Raw genomic sequence first — 15,157 nt, forward strand, 5'->3', positions numbered from 1 at the left:
TGTAATTATTCTCTAGACTGTTTCTACTGCATTGGGTCCAGTGCCTTAATTTTACTCCCTGTTGTCTAAAAGTTCTCATGAAAATGTCACTGCTGATGAGTTGAATGAAATAGTGGGACGTATAGTACAAAATACAAGATGTGCACTGAGGCTTGTAATAGACCTTGTCATGAGTTCATTTAGGGAAAAATGCCTTTTTTTTTGCTTCTGATCTCTCTCCTTCTCTTTTTCTCTCTCTTCAGGATTACAACAAATCAAGTACACAGAGTTTAAGTGACACTGGGTACTCCTCAGATGGAATCTCCAGCTCTCATGGTGAGATTACAGGCCAGATCCAGGAAGAAGGAATCAAGCTCAGTGAAAGAGGTGCTTCCATCCCCTCAGAAATCACCAAACTAGAGAGCTCCATGAAGCCTCTACTAGAGTCAAAGACTGCCTCAGACCAGAAGCACAGGCCACATTCACTGTCTGTAGGACAGGACCACAGTCCTGATGACGATGCAGCAAGGGATGAATCAGAGGATGACCTCAGTTGTAAGCTTCGCCATGATTATGTGGAAGACAGCAGTGAAAGTGGTCTCTCACCATTGCCAGTGAGACAGAAAAAGTCACATAAAGATTTAACAGATGAGGAATTCATGCGGAGGCAAATTATGGAGATGAGTGCAGATGAAGAGGAATTGGAAGAACCTGGAAACCAGAAGACTAAAAGAGGGCATAAAACCAGTGGGGACTTGAGCAAAGAGAGACGACGACTGTCTCACCATTCTAATAGTTTTGAAGATGACACCAAGGCATCAGAAGGTGCCTATAAGGCAAATGAAGAGGAAGATGTTGTAATGGCAGGAGGCCTTCGGCGTTTTAAGACCATTGAGCTGAATAACACCAACAGCTACAACCGAGACATGGAGCTCAGTACTGAGCATGACCTACGAGAACCTGAGCTAGAGATGGAGAGTCTGACTGGTTCTCCTGAGGAGCGGTCCAAGGGAGAATATTCATCCACCCTACCTGCCACCACTCCCAGCTACACCTCTGGAACATCCCCCACATCTGTGTCATCCATGGAGGATGACAGTGACAGCAGCCCTAGTCGTAGGGCAAGACTAGAGGAGGCAAAGCAGCAGAGGAAAGCTCGCCATCGGTCCCATGGGCCATTGCTGCCCACTATCGAGGACTCATCTGAGGAGGATGAACTCAGGGAGGAGGAAGAACTGCTTAGAGAACAGGAACAGATGCGAGATCTAGAGCAGCAGAGGATCCGAAGTACTGCCCGAAAAACAAAGAGGGATAAAGAGGAGCTACGGGCACAACGACGCAGGGAAAGATCCAAAACTCCCCCCAGTAATCTCTCTCCTATTGAGGATGCATCACCAACAGAAGAGCTGAGACAGGCTGCAGAGATGGAGGAGCTTCACAGATCATCATGTTCTGAATACTCACCATCTATGGACTCGGAGGCAGAGGGCTTTGAGATGATTGGTGGAAAGCTTTACAAATCAGGGAATGAATATAACCTTCCGACCTTCACATCACTCTACTCCCCCACAGAAAAGACATCAGCCATGTCACCATCTGATAAAACACTAAAAAGTGCGGAGGAAGTCTATGAGGAGATGATGAAGAAGGCACAGCTCATGCAGAGGCAAGGACAAACAGTTAATCAGCAGAAAGGTGCATCTCAGCCTGACAGTAAACATCATCTTGAGGCAGGAACTTCCCTAACCCCTGGCTCAAGCCCAACACAGGTTACTGCACCTATATCCTTCTCCACAACAGGGAGTGATCCAAGAATTCCAGGAATTCATGCAGCACAGCATCTATCCAAAGAAACACAAAATAGGATGATGACACAGAGTGCCAAAATTGAAGGTGTTGTTGGAGTTGCCACAACCAAAGCCCAAGTGAGTCAGACTGCCACAACTCGACAGGCAGGTAGCCTGCCTTCCGGCAGCAGAGCAGGCTCCCAGAGGCCAACACAGGCATCACCTGACCCTGGGGCATCCTCTCTAACCTCCAAAGTGTTTTCTCTTTTCAAAGGTCCCAGCCCCCCAGTCTCCCCCACCACTTCTCCAGCACAAAGCCCAACGCATACGCCATCTGTGAGACCAACTGGTGGTAGTGGTAGGCAGCTGCCATCTTTGCCTGGTGGTCCTACATCAGCTGCAGCATCCCATGGAGTTCAGACTCCACAAAGAGCAATTTCACCACGTCTTGCACGACAACAGTCCTCTCAAGATTCACCAGTGATGGTAATTACGCTAGGCTCCGATGCAACAAGTCCTGCCAAGCCACTTACTGTAAATTCTTCCACTTCCCCTTTGTCATCACCAACACAGGTCAGTTGTAAAACCTTGTATAGCTCCCAGACCCCTTCGACAAGTTCCCCAACATCACCACAAATGCATCCATCACAGCAATCTCCTAAACATTGTTCACAGATGGCTCAAAATGTTGAAAAAGTAAATATTGGTATGAGCACCGTGACCACAACTGCACATAGTCGTGGATCTATGGAAAATATATCTCTATGTAAAATTTCAAATATTCCAGGCTCTTCAATGGTTGTAGGTCAGGGCCAAGCTCATCCAAGTACAAATGTGGTGGACCTGAGAGCCCCAATGAGGCCAGCTCCAATAATCATAACAGATCAAGGGATGGATCTAACATCCCTTGCCTCTGACACAAGAAGATACTCTTTAGGATCAGAGCAGCCATCTGGTCGACATACAGCAGTGCAACCCCTTATTATGAACCTGAATGCACAAGAGCAACCACAAATATCTTTATCAACACCAACCACAGTTAGTGTCACAGTTGCAGGTTCTATGTTCATGTCCCAACCCAAGCAACCAATTGTGTATGGAGATCCTTTGCAAAACCGCGTGGATTTGGGGCAGGGTGTTGGATCAGCTGTGTGTTTAACCCAAAGTAAGCCAACAGTTTCTGACCCATCTATTCCCAAAATTGATGCTTGTCTGGAGAACCTGGGTATACAACAGCAACAACTGCAGTTACAGCAGCAGAAGCTCCTGCAGCAACAACAGCTTCTTGAGCAGCAGCTCCAGCAGCACCAACAATCCTCTTTTGCTCGTTATAATTTAGCTAATCAGGTCCAGCCACTGCTGATGAAAAAAGACCTTGTAGTGAGCCAGACAACCAGTGCCCAGGCTGTTGTGACTGCTAGTGCCATTCCTAGAGTATCCCCAGTGGCTCCACCATCAGTGTCTGGGGCTCCTGGTTCTAATGCTCCCCATGAAATCTATGGTGGAGTTGCCTTAGAGCTAAAAAACAAGCCAACAGTAATGAACTTGTCCACGGGTAAGCCCCATGTTATGATGGTGCAACTTGATGAGAGTAACACATCACAGGGGGGCACAGTGACTCAACTGGTAAAGCGAGAGGAACCTCCTCCCCCTCCTCAGGTCTTGGATCTCACCGGACAGATCAAACCAGAAAACCAGGTGGCTTGTTGTGATGTTGTTTACAAATTGCCCTTTGCTGGTTCCTGTTCAGGGTCATTCACTCAGAAGCCTACAACAGTATCCTCAGATAATAATCTCACCACTGAAACCTCTCAAGCAGCCCAACCTCCCCATGCCCCACATTATAATGTCAGCCAACAACAACACCAGCCTCAAGCTACACAAGGAGTGACAGAGGAACATAAAGCATATCAACCACCCATAGTCCCCTCAGGAAGAATACAGCCCTCTATGTCTGATACTAATCTGCCTTCTATGACTGATGCTGGCCACTATCAGAGTAATGTCCAGGGGGGTCTGGCAGTAGATCTTAGCAGCATGAATCAGGCTTATGAAGGTGGATACCTTGGTATGGGAGCACAGTATGGATCTTACACAGACTTACGTCACCAAGGAGATTTTGCAGGCCCTTCATTACCCCTTCGCCGATATGGCTCCATGTCAAATATCAATTCTGACTATGCCTATGGTTCCCGTGACCTAACAGGGTCACAGGATTCCAATCTGGCTCAGTACAGTGCAACCACTGCCAGGGAGATCAGTCGCATGTGTGCAGCTCTTAACTCAGTGGACCAGTTTGGCAGCCGGTATGGAAATAACCCTGAACTGGTACCATATGGGGCTGGAAGGGGTGGACCTTTAGCTAGGCTAAATCTCCAGCAAAGCTTAGCATCAATAAGAGCAAACTTACTGTATGGCCCAGATGGAAGACCAACAGCGAATGGACAAACCCTAACAAACCTAATAAATGCTAGACAAGCGAGTATACGCGCCTTGTACCCTGCTGCTATGAGAGGAGGTGATGGCATGATATATTCAACCATAAACACCCCTATAGCCTCTACCTTGCCAATTACCACTCAGCCTGCCTCTGTCCTGCGTCCAATGCCAAGAGGAATTTATAGACCATACCCTACAGGTGTAACTGCTGTACCATTGGCTAGCCTTACCAGGTTGCCTCAAGTGACTCCCAGAATGCCTCTGTCCACACAGGGACCATTTTCCTACCCTCCTCCAAACCAGTACCCTACGTCAGCCACATCATCAGGCGGTGTGCCTGATGCAAGCACCTTGCACCAGGAAACTCCTGTGTATCTTGGGAAGCCTTTAACAACAGTTGCTGCACAAACAGCTGCAAGCATTCCACCAACCCAACCTGCAGCACACCTCGGAGCACAAAATGTACCAGTAACTGGTATGCAAACCACGGCAGATCAACAGACAGACCGCATTCAACTTACCTCACAGAGTGTTGCCTCCCTCTCTCAAGCTCAAGGCCAAGCTCCGACTGCCCAATCAATACAAGCTCAAATGCAGCCACAGCAGTTACCTACTCAAACGGAACCATTATCTTTGACTCAAACCCAAGCCCAAGTTCAATCCATTAGTCAACCTCAACCATTAGTGCTGCCACAGGGCCAGCCACAAGTGACACTGCATGCTACTGCTCTAGCACCGAGTTCCAAACTTTCTCCTCCTATGGATGCCCATAAAGGTAATGAGGATGAGAGACTGAGTCAACAGCAAGAGCACATGCTGCAATTAGAGCGAGAGCGTGTTGAACTGGAGAAATTAAGACAGCTGCGCCTACACGAGGAGCTTGAGAGAGATCGTATGGAGCTTCAGCGTCACAGAGAAAAAGAACAACTACTTGTTCAGCGTGAGATTCAAGAACTGCATACAATCAAACAGCAAGTCCTACAGCAACAGCAAGCAGAGCGGGAGACACAGCTCATTATGCAAAGAGAACAACTTGCCCAGCAGAGAATGCAGCTTGAACAAATTCAGTCTCTGCAGCAGCAGCTCCAGCAGCAGTTAGAGGAGCAGAAAAGGCAAAAGACAGCAGCAGTTGAGGCAGCAGCTGCTGCTGCAGCAGCGGAGGCAGCTGCTGCATCAGCAGCAGCGGCAGCAGCAGCAACATCTGCCCAGGGTACTATACAAGGGGTAGTTGTTGGAGGAGGGCCCCCTCAAGGATTTATTATCTGTGACCAGAGTGGTAGAGTTATTCAGCAAGATGGACAGAGTGTTCAGTTTTGGCAGGATGGGCAAGTGGTCCAAGCCGTGGTGGCTGCTCGACCTATTCATAGTTCTGCCTCTGAAATGTCTTTGAGAAGCACTGACAAGCAGGCTGATTCCAAGATTATGAAAAAGCAGAATTCCATGCCTCGGCTGAGGGATGGCTCAGAGGAGGACTCTGTGAAGAGGATTACAGACAGCTGTGTGCAAACAGATGATGAAGATGGAGAGGACAGATTCATGAACAGGCGTAGGAGAACCAGGCGTATTGCAGACTGCAGTGTGCAGACTGATGAGGAGGACCAGGGAGAATGGGACCAGCAGCCAGTAAGGCGTAGGCGATCACGTGTATCCAAGCACTCTGAATCCAGTGGTGACGCTAAATCAGAGGGGTCATCCAAAGTGGCTTCTGCAAGTATAGCGATTCAGACCACAAATGATTCATCATGCCAAACAGAGCCTGACCAGCTAGGCAGGATTTCCCCTGCAATCCACATTACCATGGCAGAGACGTCAAAGGTTGACCTATTACATTACATAGCAGCCCCTGAAAGGACTCACAAAGGAGAGAGTCTGGCATGCCAGACAGAACCAGAGTCTCAGTCTCAGGGTGTGGTCGTCCCTCAGCTGAGTGTCCCTACAACTATTAGTCCGTATTCCACAAGTCTGCATATTGTAGGTGCAAACACATCTGACCCAACCTCTCCTAGACTCCAAGGAGTTGCTAAGTTTGAGAGGAGGAAACCAGATCCCCTGGACATTGGCTATCAGCAGCAACCAAATGAGTCTCCAAGCCGCCAGCCCCCCAAATCTCCCCAGGTACTATACTCCCCCGTGTCTCCATTGTCTCCTCATCGCATGCTAGAGACAACATTTGCCTCCCAGGAGAAACTTAACAAGGCCCATGTTACACCACAGCAGAAGGCCTTTACTGCTGAATCACCCCAACGCCACCAGACCCTACCAAGACCCATAAAAAGTGTGCAGCGCTCCATGTCGGATCCAAAGCCTCTCAGCCCCACATCAGAAGACCCTGCTAAGAACAGGTTCTCCCCATATCATCAGCAAGCTGTGTCCAACAGTCAGGTACGAAACCATCACAGAATTTATCACTTATCTAAATTTGTTAAGGCTTAACATGATAATAACAAATATAACATAAAAACTACATATTTTTGGAGGAGAATTCAGAAGAAAAAACAAATTTTAAAAATACAAGAGACTTTATGACATAAATAGAAGCTAACGCTAAGGTCTATAAAAATCCCCAAATCAGCGATAGGTCCTCCATGGAGATGTGAGTCTTTTGATCAAATATAACATATGCTGACAGTAGGTCCTGATGTCGAGTTTACCATTCATATTTATGTGCATGGGATAATATGCCCTATGTTTTTTTATAGGAACATTACGAATTTATAATACATTTGGACTATTGAAAGTCATGCTGACATTACGCACAATGTCATAAAATTTGTCACATTATTTGCACTCGAAATAATATTTCATTGAGTGATGCAAATGCCAAACCCCATAAATATAAGTTAGTTCATTCCACATTTTAAAGAGCCAGTTAAATGTAGAGAAACATAAAAAGTGGCCTTTTAATTAAGATGTTATTCGTCTTGTCTGAGAGTAAAAAAAAAGATGTATTAATTAATATATTGGTAGGCAGGATATGCTTTGTGTGGACATACTTGATCACACAGGATCTGGCATCAAGAAGGTGACAGAATGTTCTCATGAGAGCAGCTGGCCATGCCAGGAAAGCTTTTCCCATCGTCCTTTTCTCCTGTATCTCCTCCCTCATGTTCCCCCTTTCTACTCTTTTAGTCTGTTTTCTCTCTCTCTCTCTCTCTCTCTCTCGTACTCTTTCTGTCATGTCTTCTATATCTGGCAAACCCGTAAGAGTTGCCAGGGGGACATACAATGTGATGGTGCCTTGCTATCTTCCTGACTGTTAGCAGCTGGTCAGAGTAAATTAGCATTTCACTGTACTTGGACCAAAATTAGTCTCAGAAGCAAACATAGAACTCAGATTCCAGGCATTTTACCCATTTGTTCCTCTAATCTTTAGTGTTAGTGTTTTATACACGGTTCTCTTTTGGATACTTTTAAAAAGTCACCATGGATCTACCCAACACAACTATTTTGTAAGTATTAGACTAGCATAGATATTTTTTTAAGCTGTGTCTTTGTAATGTTTGACTGTTCTTACCTGCATGTCACACACACATATTTTAAGGGAATGTGACAAAAGGCCAGATGCTGTGGATGTTTGACCAATGCAGTAAAGGGACAATTAACATATTTCTGAAAATACATTTGGATGAACCCAAAAGACACAATTGCTTCATTATACTTATACTCCTGGTGATTTGTAAAAAATGTTGTAGCATATCATGCTTATGTTTGCATTTAATAAGCTTCTCAAACACATTTCTTTCTTCAGTATTTTATTTATACAATATAATACAATATTCTTATATTAATGAATTCTACAATTAGCAAATTAGTTGAAAAAGCACAAATGCTGCTTGGTCAGACACACTTATTGGTACTGGCACAGATTAGTTTTTAATATTTAAGTCATTGCAGCAATAATGTTATGTTAGGTGTACAAGTAACATAAATTGTAGCTCTAAGTGGAACCACTTTGCAATATTATTATGTAACAGAGGTGCTTTGTGTTGACTATGCATTTGTTAATCAGTTATAAAATAAAAAATGTCACTTAATGTCTTTGGCTTCAGTGAAACAACATTTTAATCAATATAATGAAATCAAGCTATGTTAATTGAACTACTGATTAAGCCAATGCTCCTGTAGTACACAGGTTAATTAACATCAAGTACTCTGACAGCATATCAAGCTTCATAGCTGTTCATTTAGGTCTAGGGATGAAGAAATGTGCAGACCCTCTGTGAATATACAGAGTACAGTAATGAGGTTAATTTACATAAACACATTCTGTTTATAACTCAGTGTTTGCTGATGTGTCTCTGCCTCTTCTAGCAGATGGCCTCCCTGCAGCAGCAGCACCAGAACTCTTTGATGAGGAAAGTAAAGAGGACTCTCCCCAGCCCCCCTCCAGAGGAAACTCCACTCCCCATTGTTACTCCAGCACAAATGTACAGCTCTCCTGGCATGCCCCAGAGGGTCCTACCCAGACCTGCCCAGGGAGTCACCAAGGCCGGCCTGCTGAGCGAACTGAAAGCTGTGGAACAAGAGTCGTCGAAGCTCCGTAAGCAGCAGGCTGAACTGGAAGAAGAAGAGAAAGAGATTGATGCCAAGCTACGTTACTTGGAGCTAGGCATCACCCAACGTAAAGAGACCATGGTAAAAGAGAGGGAGAGGAGAGAGCTGGCTTACCTGAGATGTATGGGTGATGCTCGGGACTACATGTCAGACAGTGAGCTTAATAACCTCAGGATGGCAGCTGCAACAGGAACCTTTGATGCCAATGGTCTGCTGACAAGGCCCAGCACAGCACCATTGAGTCAATTTACTAATGATCTGAATGCAACCTCCCAGTATCCTTCAACCTCATCCTATATGTCTTATCCCTACCCTCAAAGTCAACCATCAACACAACAACCAGGTTCTGCTTACCAACAGATAGGTTTCCAGCCTCCTCAGTACCCTTCATCCTCTGGACCCCAGCCAGGAACATTCCAACCCCATCCCCCACCAGGCCCTGGCTACCAGAACCAGGGAACCTATTCCTCCCGCATGTATGCCCAGTCGTCCTACCAAACAGACCTTGGCATGCAGCAGCATGGCCACCAGGGTTTCCATCCACCTGGTCAGCCTTTGCCAGGCCAGAGCCTTCCTTACCCTAGCCACAGCTCCTACCAACCTGGTCTCGCCTACCAGCCCCAGGCAGAGATCCTTACAGTCCATCAAAGACCACGTCAAACATCCTTGGCTGACCTTGAGCAAAAACTCCCCACCAACTATGAGGTCATCAGCAATCCAGCAGTGTCGGTGGCCACATCAGCTCCAGATACCAACTTCGGCTCAGTCTACAGCAATGCGTATGGACAATACCGCCCCCCTGAGCCTGGCCTCACTCATGCTGTGGAGAGCCCCACTTCTGCTTATGCTTCAGATGGACTCTACACCTCCAATTTGGAGCAGAATATTCCTCGGAACTACGTCATGATTGATGACATCAGTGAGTTGACAAAAGACAACACCAGCCAACCCACTGATGCTCTAGGTCATCCTGTAGGAGGGCGATATCGCAGTGAGAATGGCCCTGCACGTGGGAGTGCCTATGGTAGGCCTGAAGATGAGCCTGTCGATGCTTATGGCAGACCAACAGGAACAACGGCTTACCAGAGTACAGTGGACAGTCGCACCAGCACCACAGTAAGTGGTGGCTCTTCCTATTACTATGATGATTATAAACACACGTCACGGAGCAGCTCCAGTAGCCAAAAACTCACAGCCAAGAATCTCGCCCCTGCAGTAGTTTCCTCTAAACGTAGTAAGCACAGGAAGCAGGGAATGGAGCAAAAGATTTCTAAATTCTCCCCTATTGAAGAAGCACGGGATGTGGAGTCTGACCTTGCTTCTTACACAATGACAACATCAACAGGAGGCAGCTGTACAGTTGTGTCCAGATCCAAGAAGCTTCAGGATGATGGCACCTATGGAATGAAGAAGAATGCATATGACCAGCAGAAATATTACGGCACCAGTCGTGAGGGTCTTGAGGAGGAGGACCGCATGTACAGCTCTGGCAGGTCCAGATCTACTGGATATGGTATGGACAAGATTTCCTCCAGAGATGCCACAGGCCACAGAAGTAAATCCTACGAGAGGGATGCCATGGAGCGGTCTCAGAGAAGCAGCCGCAGTGGAAGGGCTCCCATGCGCAGCCAGAATTCAGAAGAGGAGAGCCCACTCAGTCCTGTTGGGAAGCCTGTAGGCATGGGAAGAGGTTCTGGAATACCAGATGCCCATGATGTGAGGAACCAGTATGGCTCTAGCCATTCATTGCCAGATGTGCAGGACCATCACAAGAAGGACCTGCCCAGGAGTCATGTCTATAAACCAGATGACCCTTACCTCGTAGATGACATGCACTGTGCTGTTTCTGACAGCGAAGGTAACTGGTGCTGAATAATTTGTGCTGCCTGATATTTGTCCCTCTCACCTTTAAAGTGTGCTGGAAAGAGACTGCATGCCAAATGTGGAACTTTGAGAAGAGCACCATTACTTTGCTTGTCTTGTCTTTTTTATGGATTGTTCCGTGTGATAAATGAAGCCAAAAATGCCTGTTTTATATTTTCTGTTTTGCGCACATCATTTTTAAGTGTGAGGTGTTGTTTTTTTTTTTAAGTTAAATTTTTGTTCTGTTGGATTCTTCAATAATGTGCATGGATCTGGGATGTGGAGCATGTTTTCCTAGTCATTTTGCATGGCTTAAATCTGCATGCTACTCCTCTCATCGCATAAAACATTTGACTGATAATGTTTATTTTGATTTCAAAAAGCCTATCATTTGGGCCAAGAGGAGACTGATTGGTTTGAGAAGCCACGAGAGGCACGTTCTGATCGCTCCAGACATCATGGAAGTGGAAGTCACTCATCCACAGGTAGGCGTACTAAGCACACCTACCATGATTACGATGAACCTCCAGAGGAATACTGTCCCCAGGATGATTACAACCAACAACGGCACTCCTCTACGTCATCACGGGACCACCGTCACCATGGCAGCAGCTCTGGCAGACACAGCTCTTCTCGCCACTCCTCTGAAGATCCCAGGTCCTCCCGTACTTCTAGGACACATCCCAAAGACCCCTCTGCCCGCTCTGATGGTAGAAGCTCCTCGTCTGCACAAAGAAGGAGCGGTCCAGACTCCCGTTCTGCCCAGGCAAGCCCTCGGAACTCAGGCGACTTCTCTCGAGATTCAGCCTCTGGTCATCACCATGGCACTGGAGGACGGAGCCAGAGACCCCAAGGTGACCGCACATCTTCCAGAAGGCAGGAGCCCTCTGCAGCAGGGCCTAAACCGCAGCAGCAGCAGCAGCAGCAGCAGCAGCCCCCTCAGAGCCATGCTGGGCAGCAGCGATCAGGTGGTCAGGGCCAGTCTGGGAGACATCCAGGCTCTGAACCACTTGATGGTAACCAGCAGGCCCAGCAGCAGCATCACCAGAGTGTACAACAGCAGCAGCAGCAACCACTGCAGCACAGCCAGACCCCTCAGAGCAGCCAACCTACAACAACCACCCCAGGAGCTGGACCGGCACAGCAGCAGCAGCCCAGATCCAGCCAAGCCCCACCACAGGGACGGCAGCCAGGAGCAGGGTCTGCAGCAGGGCAGCCGACCACCTCAGCTGTAAGTAGACCTGAGCCTGGTTTTGCTTTACCAACTTTAAATGTTCCTACTGTACTTTTCATAAGGATGTGCTACTTGAAAATCCTATATTGTGTGGTATTTTTTTATTTAGATACTGCCAAGAGGCTGGTTGTTATGACAGATAATAATGCTAGCCATAAAATACCATTGTTGCAGTGTCCTGATAAACCTTGGAAAACCACTTTTGAGTGTCACAGAAAGAAGCAACAGCGGTTTGTTTGACATTTTTGGGTTGTAGAGTGTGAGTACAATCTGACTCACTCAAAAAAGACACTTCTAGTGGATAGCAAGCATTATATAAACTTGCACACAGACAGAAACGTGGAGGAAAAATTAAGATTTATATAGATACAGTACGTATATAGAAAAAGAAGCATAGAAAATTATGTTTTTTTAAAGCTGTATTAGATTATATTTTACATGTGATTACATTGAAAATAAAGTCTAAAATATAGTATAGCATAATTAACCTTTGCCCTAACTCCATATTTGTCTGTGTGTGATTTATGACAGGCAAAAATGGATGCTACACCTGCAACAGCAGCCACAGGAATGAAGCCTACAACAGGAGTCCCAACAGCACCACAGCCTACCAAAATAGCTACACCGCCATTAACAGGCATTGGTTAGTCTCTGCTCCACCATTACCATAAGTCACACAATGACCACAGGCAAGCGACAGCATATGTGATGGTTATGTTGTTTGTTGTTTGAAGGCTCCAAGGCCGCCCCTGTTGGGATTGGTAGCAAACCTGGAGGTATAGGCAGTGCTGCAGCAGGACAGGCTCCTGCTGAAGGGGAAAATGTTCTCACCAAAATCCTGCAAGGAGGGGCAGCAGAGCAGGCGGGGAAACTGGGAGACGGTACAGTCATGCATAAATAAATATTTGAGAATTCCTTGAACGGGTATTTCACAGTTTAGGTTGGGTTGTTTTTTGATATTTGCCTCCTCTTTGTCATTCCTGCAGCTTTGTCTGGCCTCGGGAAGAAGTTCACTTCATTTTGGTGAACTTAAGAGAGGAGGGTAAGTGAAAAGTTATTTCTGAAAGTCACAGGCATTAGCAAGTCAGAATATTTTAGTCAAACTTTTAATTTAGAAGCAAGGATTGATGTTAGGTTGGGAGGCAACAGATGGCAGTGTGCTTATCAACAGAAATTATGAATTGCTTCCTTGTTGCAAATTACGGATGCTTGGGAAATGTGCTTATCACTTCACTTGCTTATTTTGAATCAACTATGTTCTTTTTTCCAGGGTATGCAGAGTTGAAATGAGATGGATCGATAGCTTTGTACTTGAAAAACCTATGAACCTGCACTAAATACATTTCACATTACAGAGAAAAGAGAGACTGAGATCCTGATCGCATCAGTGAGTATCTGATTTTCTCTTCTTTATACATTTTTTGGACATGTTTAATTTTGGTGGTGGTGGTGGGGTTCATTGTCTTAATGATAAATCCTGTGTTACCAGCTCCACTAAACAAGTGGAAACCATGTCATTGTAGAAAACTATTTAAAAATATAATACTGTGTTTATTTACTTTTGTGACTCTTACTTCATGCAAACTAAAAGCAGTAACTTGTTAAACTGACGATTCTTTCCATTTTACCTCGTTAATTTCGTTAAGTACACAGGGACCACAAGCTGTGAAAACATAGAATGCTGTCACACTTTAATTAATGGATCAAGTGTTTTATCAGATGGATATTTACAGAGATTAGCATAGTCCGTGTCTGCATAATGAAAACTCAAGTGAAGTGATGACTGATTAAGTGCTGTGATTGTATATTCGGACTGATCCCCTGTACTTTTCCCTTACCACAAATTACTCAACAGAGCTGGAATCAAAGGATGCTTTGTCAGCACTGAATTCCCCAGACATGGGCACACGACTGAAGTGAATTAAATAAGCTTAGTCAGCATGGTGTTATGAGACATGAGCAAAGGACTGAGGAGGCCTGAGAGTAACTGGATACCTTGACAGAACTACAGTCACAGAATGATGATTAAGGAGACGTCTGATGCATCACTGGACTGATGGTGGGTAACTAAAAGCCATTCCCATACATCTGTGTGTGTGTGTCTGTGTGTGCACTCATGTATCTATGTTTATGTTACTGGATTATGGGCTGGCTGAATTTAGTTTTGTTTTCGGTTTTCCTTTTGTTGGTTTTGTTTTTGTTTGCTTTGGGGTCTCATTTCATTGATTCACTGCTGTGTCAGGTCAGGTAATTAAAGGCACAGTCCGCTTGAACTTTGTGCTGCAGAGGTGAGAGGCCAAAGCCAAGAACGAGGGAGGTCAGCACGAGTACAGTTTACTTTCTGACTGCACACTTCGTCCAATAATCTGGGCCAAGCACACTGGGCTATAATTAGCCTGAGAAGGCTAACTGTGGCTTTGCTTTAATGTCACACGCACAAAGACACACAGGGACAAGAGCACATGCAGGCACACAAAATCATGACTAATGGAAAGCATCACTCATTACATGGTAGAATGAGCTAATTAACTAATTCTGCTTAATGGAGCACAACTACAGAAGTGCAAATAAAGTAGATTTCAATGCACTTTACTTAGCGGCTGTCAAAACACATGTGACTCGCACAGGATGAAGTTGTGACTCATGTGAATGAAGGATTGTCATCGAGGTGTTATGCTGTCTATGTTGACACTTTGGGTTAATATCAGTAGTCCGTCATCTCAGTGTCTGTGGCCAGTCTCAGGATTCAGAGGGGGAGTGTGGAGATAAACCCGACTCATTGCTACTTTGAGCAGCAGGCCAGCCTGCTCAGCCCATTGGATTACTGCTGGTATCGGCCGCAGGGGTGTGATTGGCTGGAGCATCATGGGAAGTAAAGGAGTGTAGACTGACAGAGCTGCAACATAAGCATTGAAGGTTTCGGTCTATGCAAGTGTGCTGTGTAATGCCCATTGCAAAGCATTCAGTTTTAGAGCCAAAATTGGCTAAGGCTGTACTGCAGAGGTAATTTTATGCATGCACCTGGTCTGAATAATTTGATATTGTGCACAACAAATTGATTTATTTCAACTTTCACATTGTCAATGTCTTTGTTTCAGGAGGACAACGATGGTCAATAAGGGAGATGCAGTGAGGAGGAGAGAGGGGGGAAGGGAGACTTGAGTCCTGCTTCACCTCCTCTCCTAGAAAAAGCCTCCTGGGATCTCTTTCATAGTAAAAGGCTCACTAACTGAGGCACCTGGATATCATGGGAGAAATTCAACGTTTGGCTGTGCATGTCTCTTTGGTCAAACAGCCCAGT

The 15,157-nt window shown here is 45.8% G+C and overlaps 1 protein-coding gene across 1 annotated transcript in view; it reads left to right on the forward strand.

Annotated features, from left to right (window-relative positions):
- Positions 1–15,157, forward strand: part of bsnb (bassoon (presynaptic cytomatrix protein) b) — a 63,055-nt gene extending 47,898 nt beyond the window's left edge. The window contains exons 6-14 of the mRNA XM_041958361.1: positions 243–6,587; positions 8,517–10,617; positions 11,006–11,853; positions 12,388–12,499; positions 12,591–12,737; positions 12,843–12,898; positions 13,127–13,243; positions 13,712–13,915; positions 14,955–15,157. Coding sequence (XP_041814295.1) covers positions 243–6,587; positions 8,517–10,617; positions 11,006–11,853; positions 12,388–12,499; positions 12,591–12,737; positions 12,843–12,883 — 9,594 coding nt within the window. The 3' untranslated portion in view covers positions 12,884–12,898; positions 13,127–13,243; positions 13,712–13,915; positions 14,955–15,157. The remainder of the gene's footprint in view (positions 1–242; positions 6,588–8,516; positions 10,618–11,005; positions 11,854–12,387; positions 12,500–12,590; positions 12,738–12,842; positions 12,899–13,126; positions 13,244–13,711; positions 13,916–14,954) is intronic.

The sequence above is a fragment of the Chelmon rostratus genome, chromosome 2 (assembly GCF_017976325.1).
Source record: "Chelmon rostratus isolate fCheRos1 chromosome 2, fCheRos1.pri, whole genome shotgun sequence".
NCBI lineage: Eukaryota > Metazoa > Chordata > Actinopteri > Chaetodontiformes > Chaetodontidae > Chelmon > Chelmon rostratus.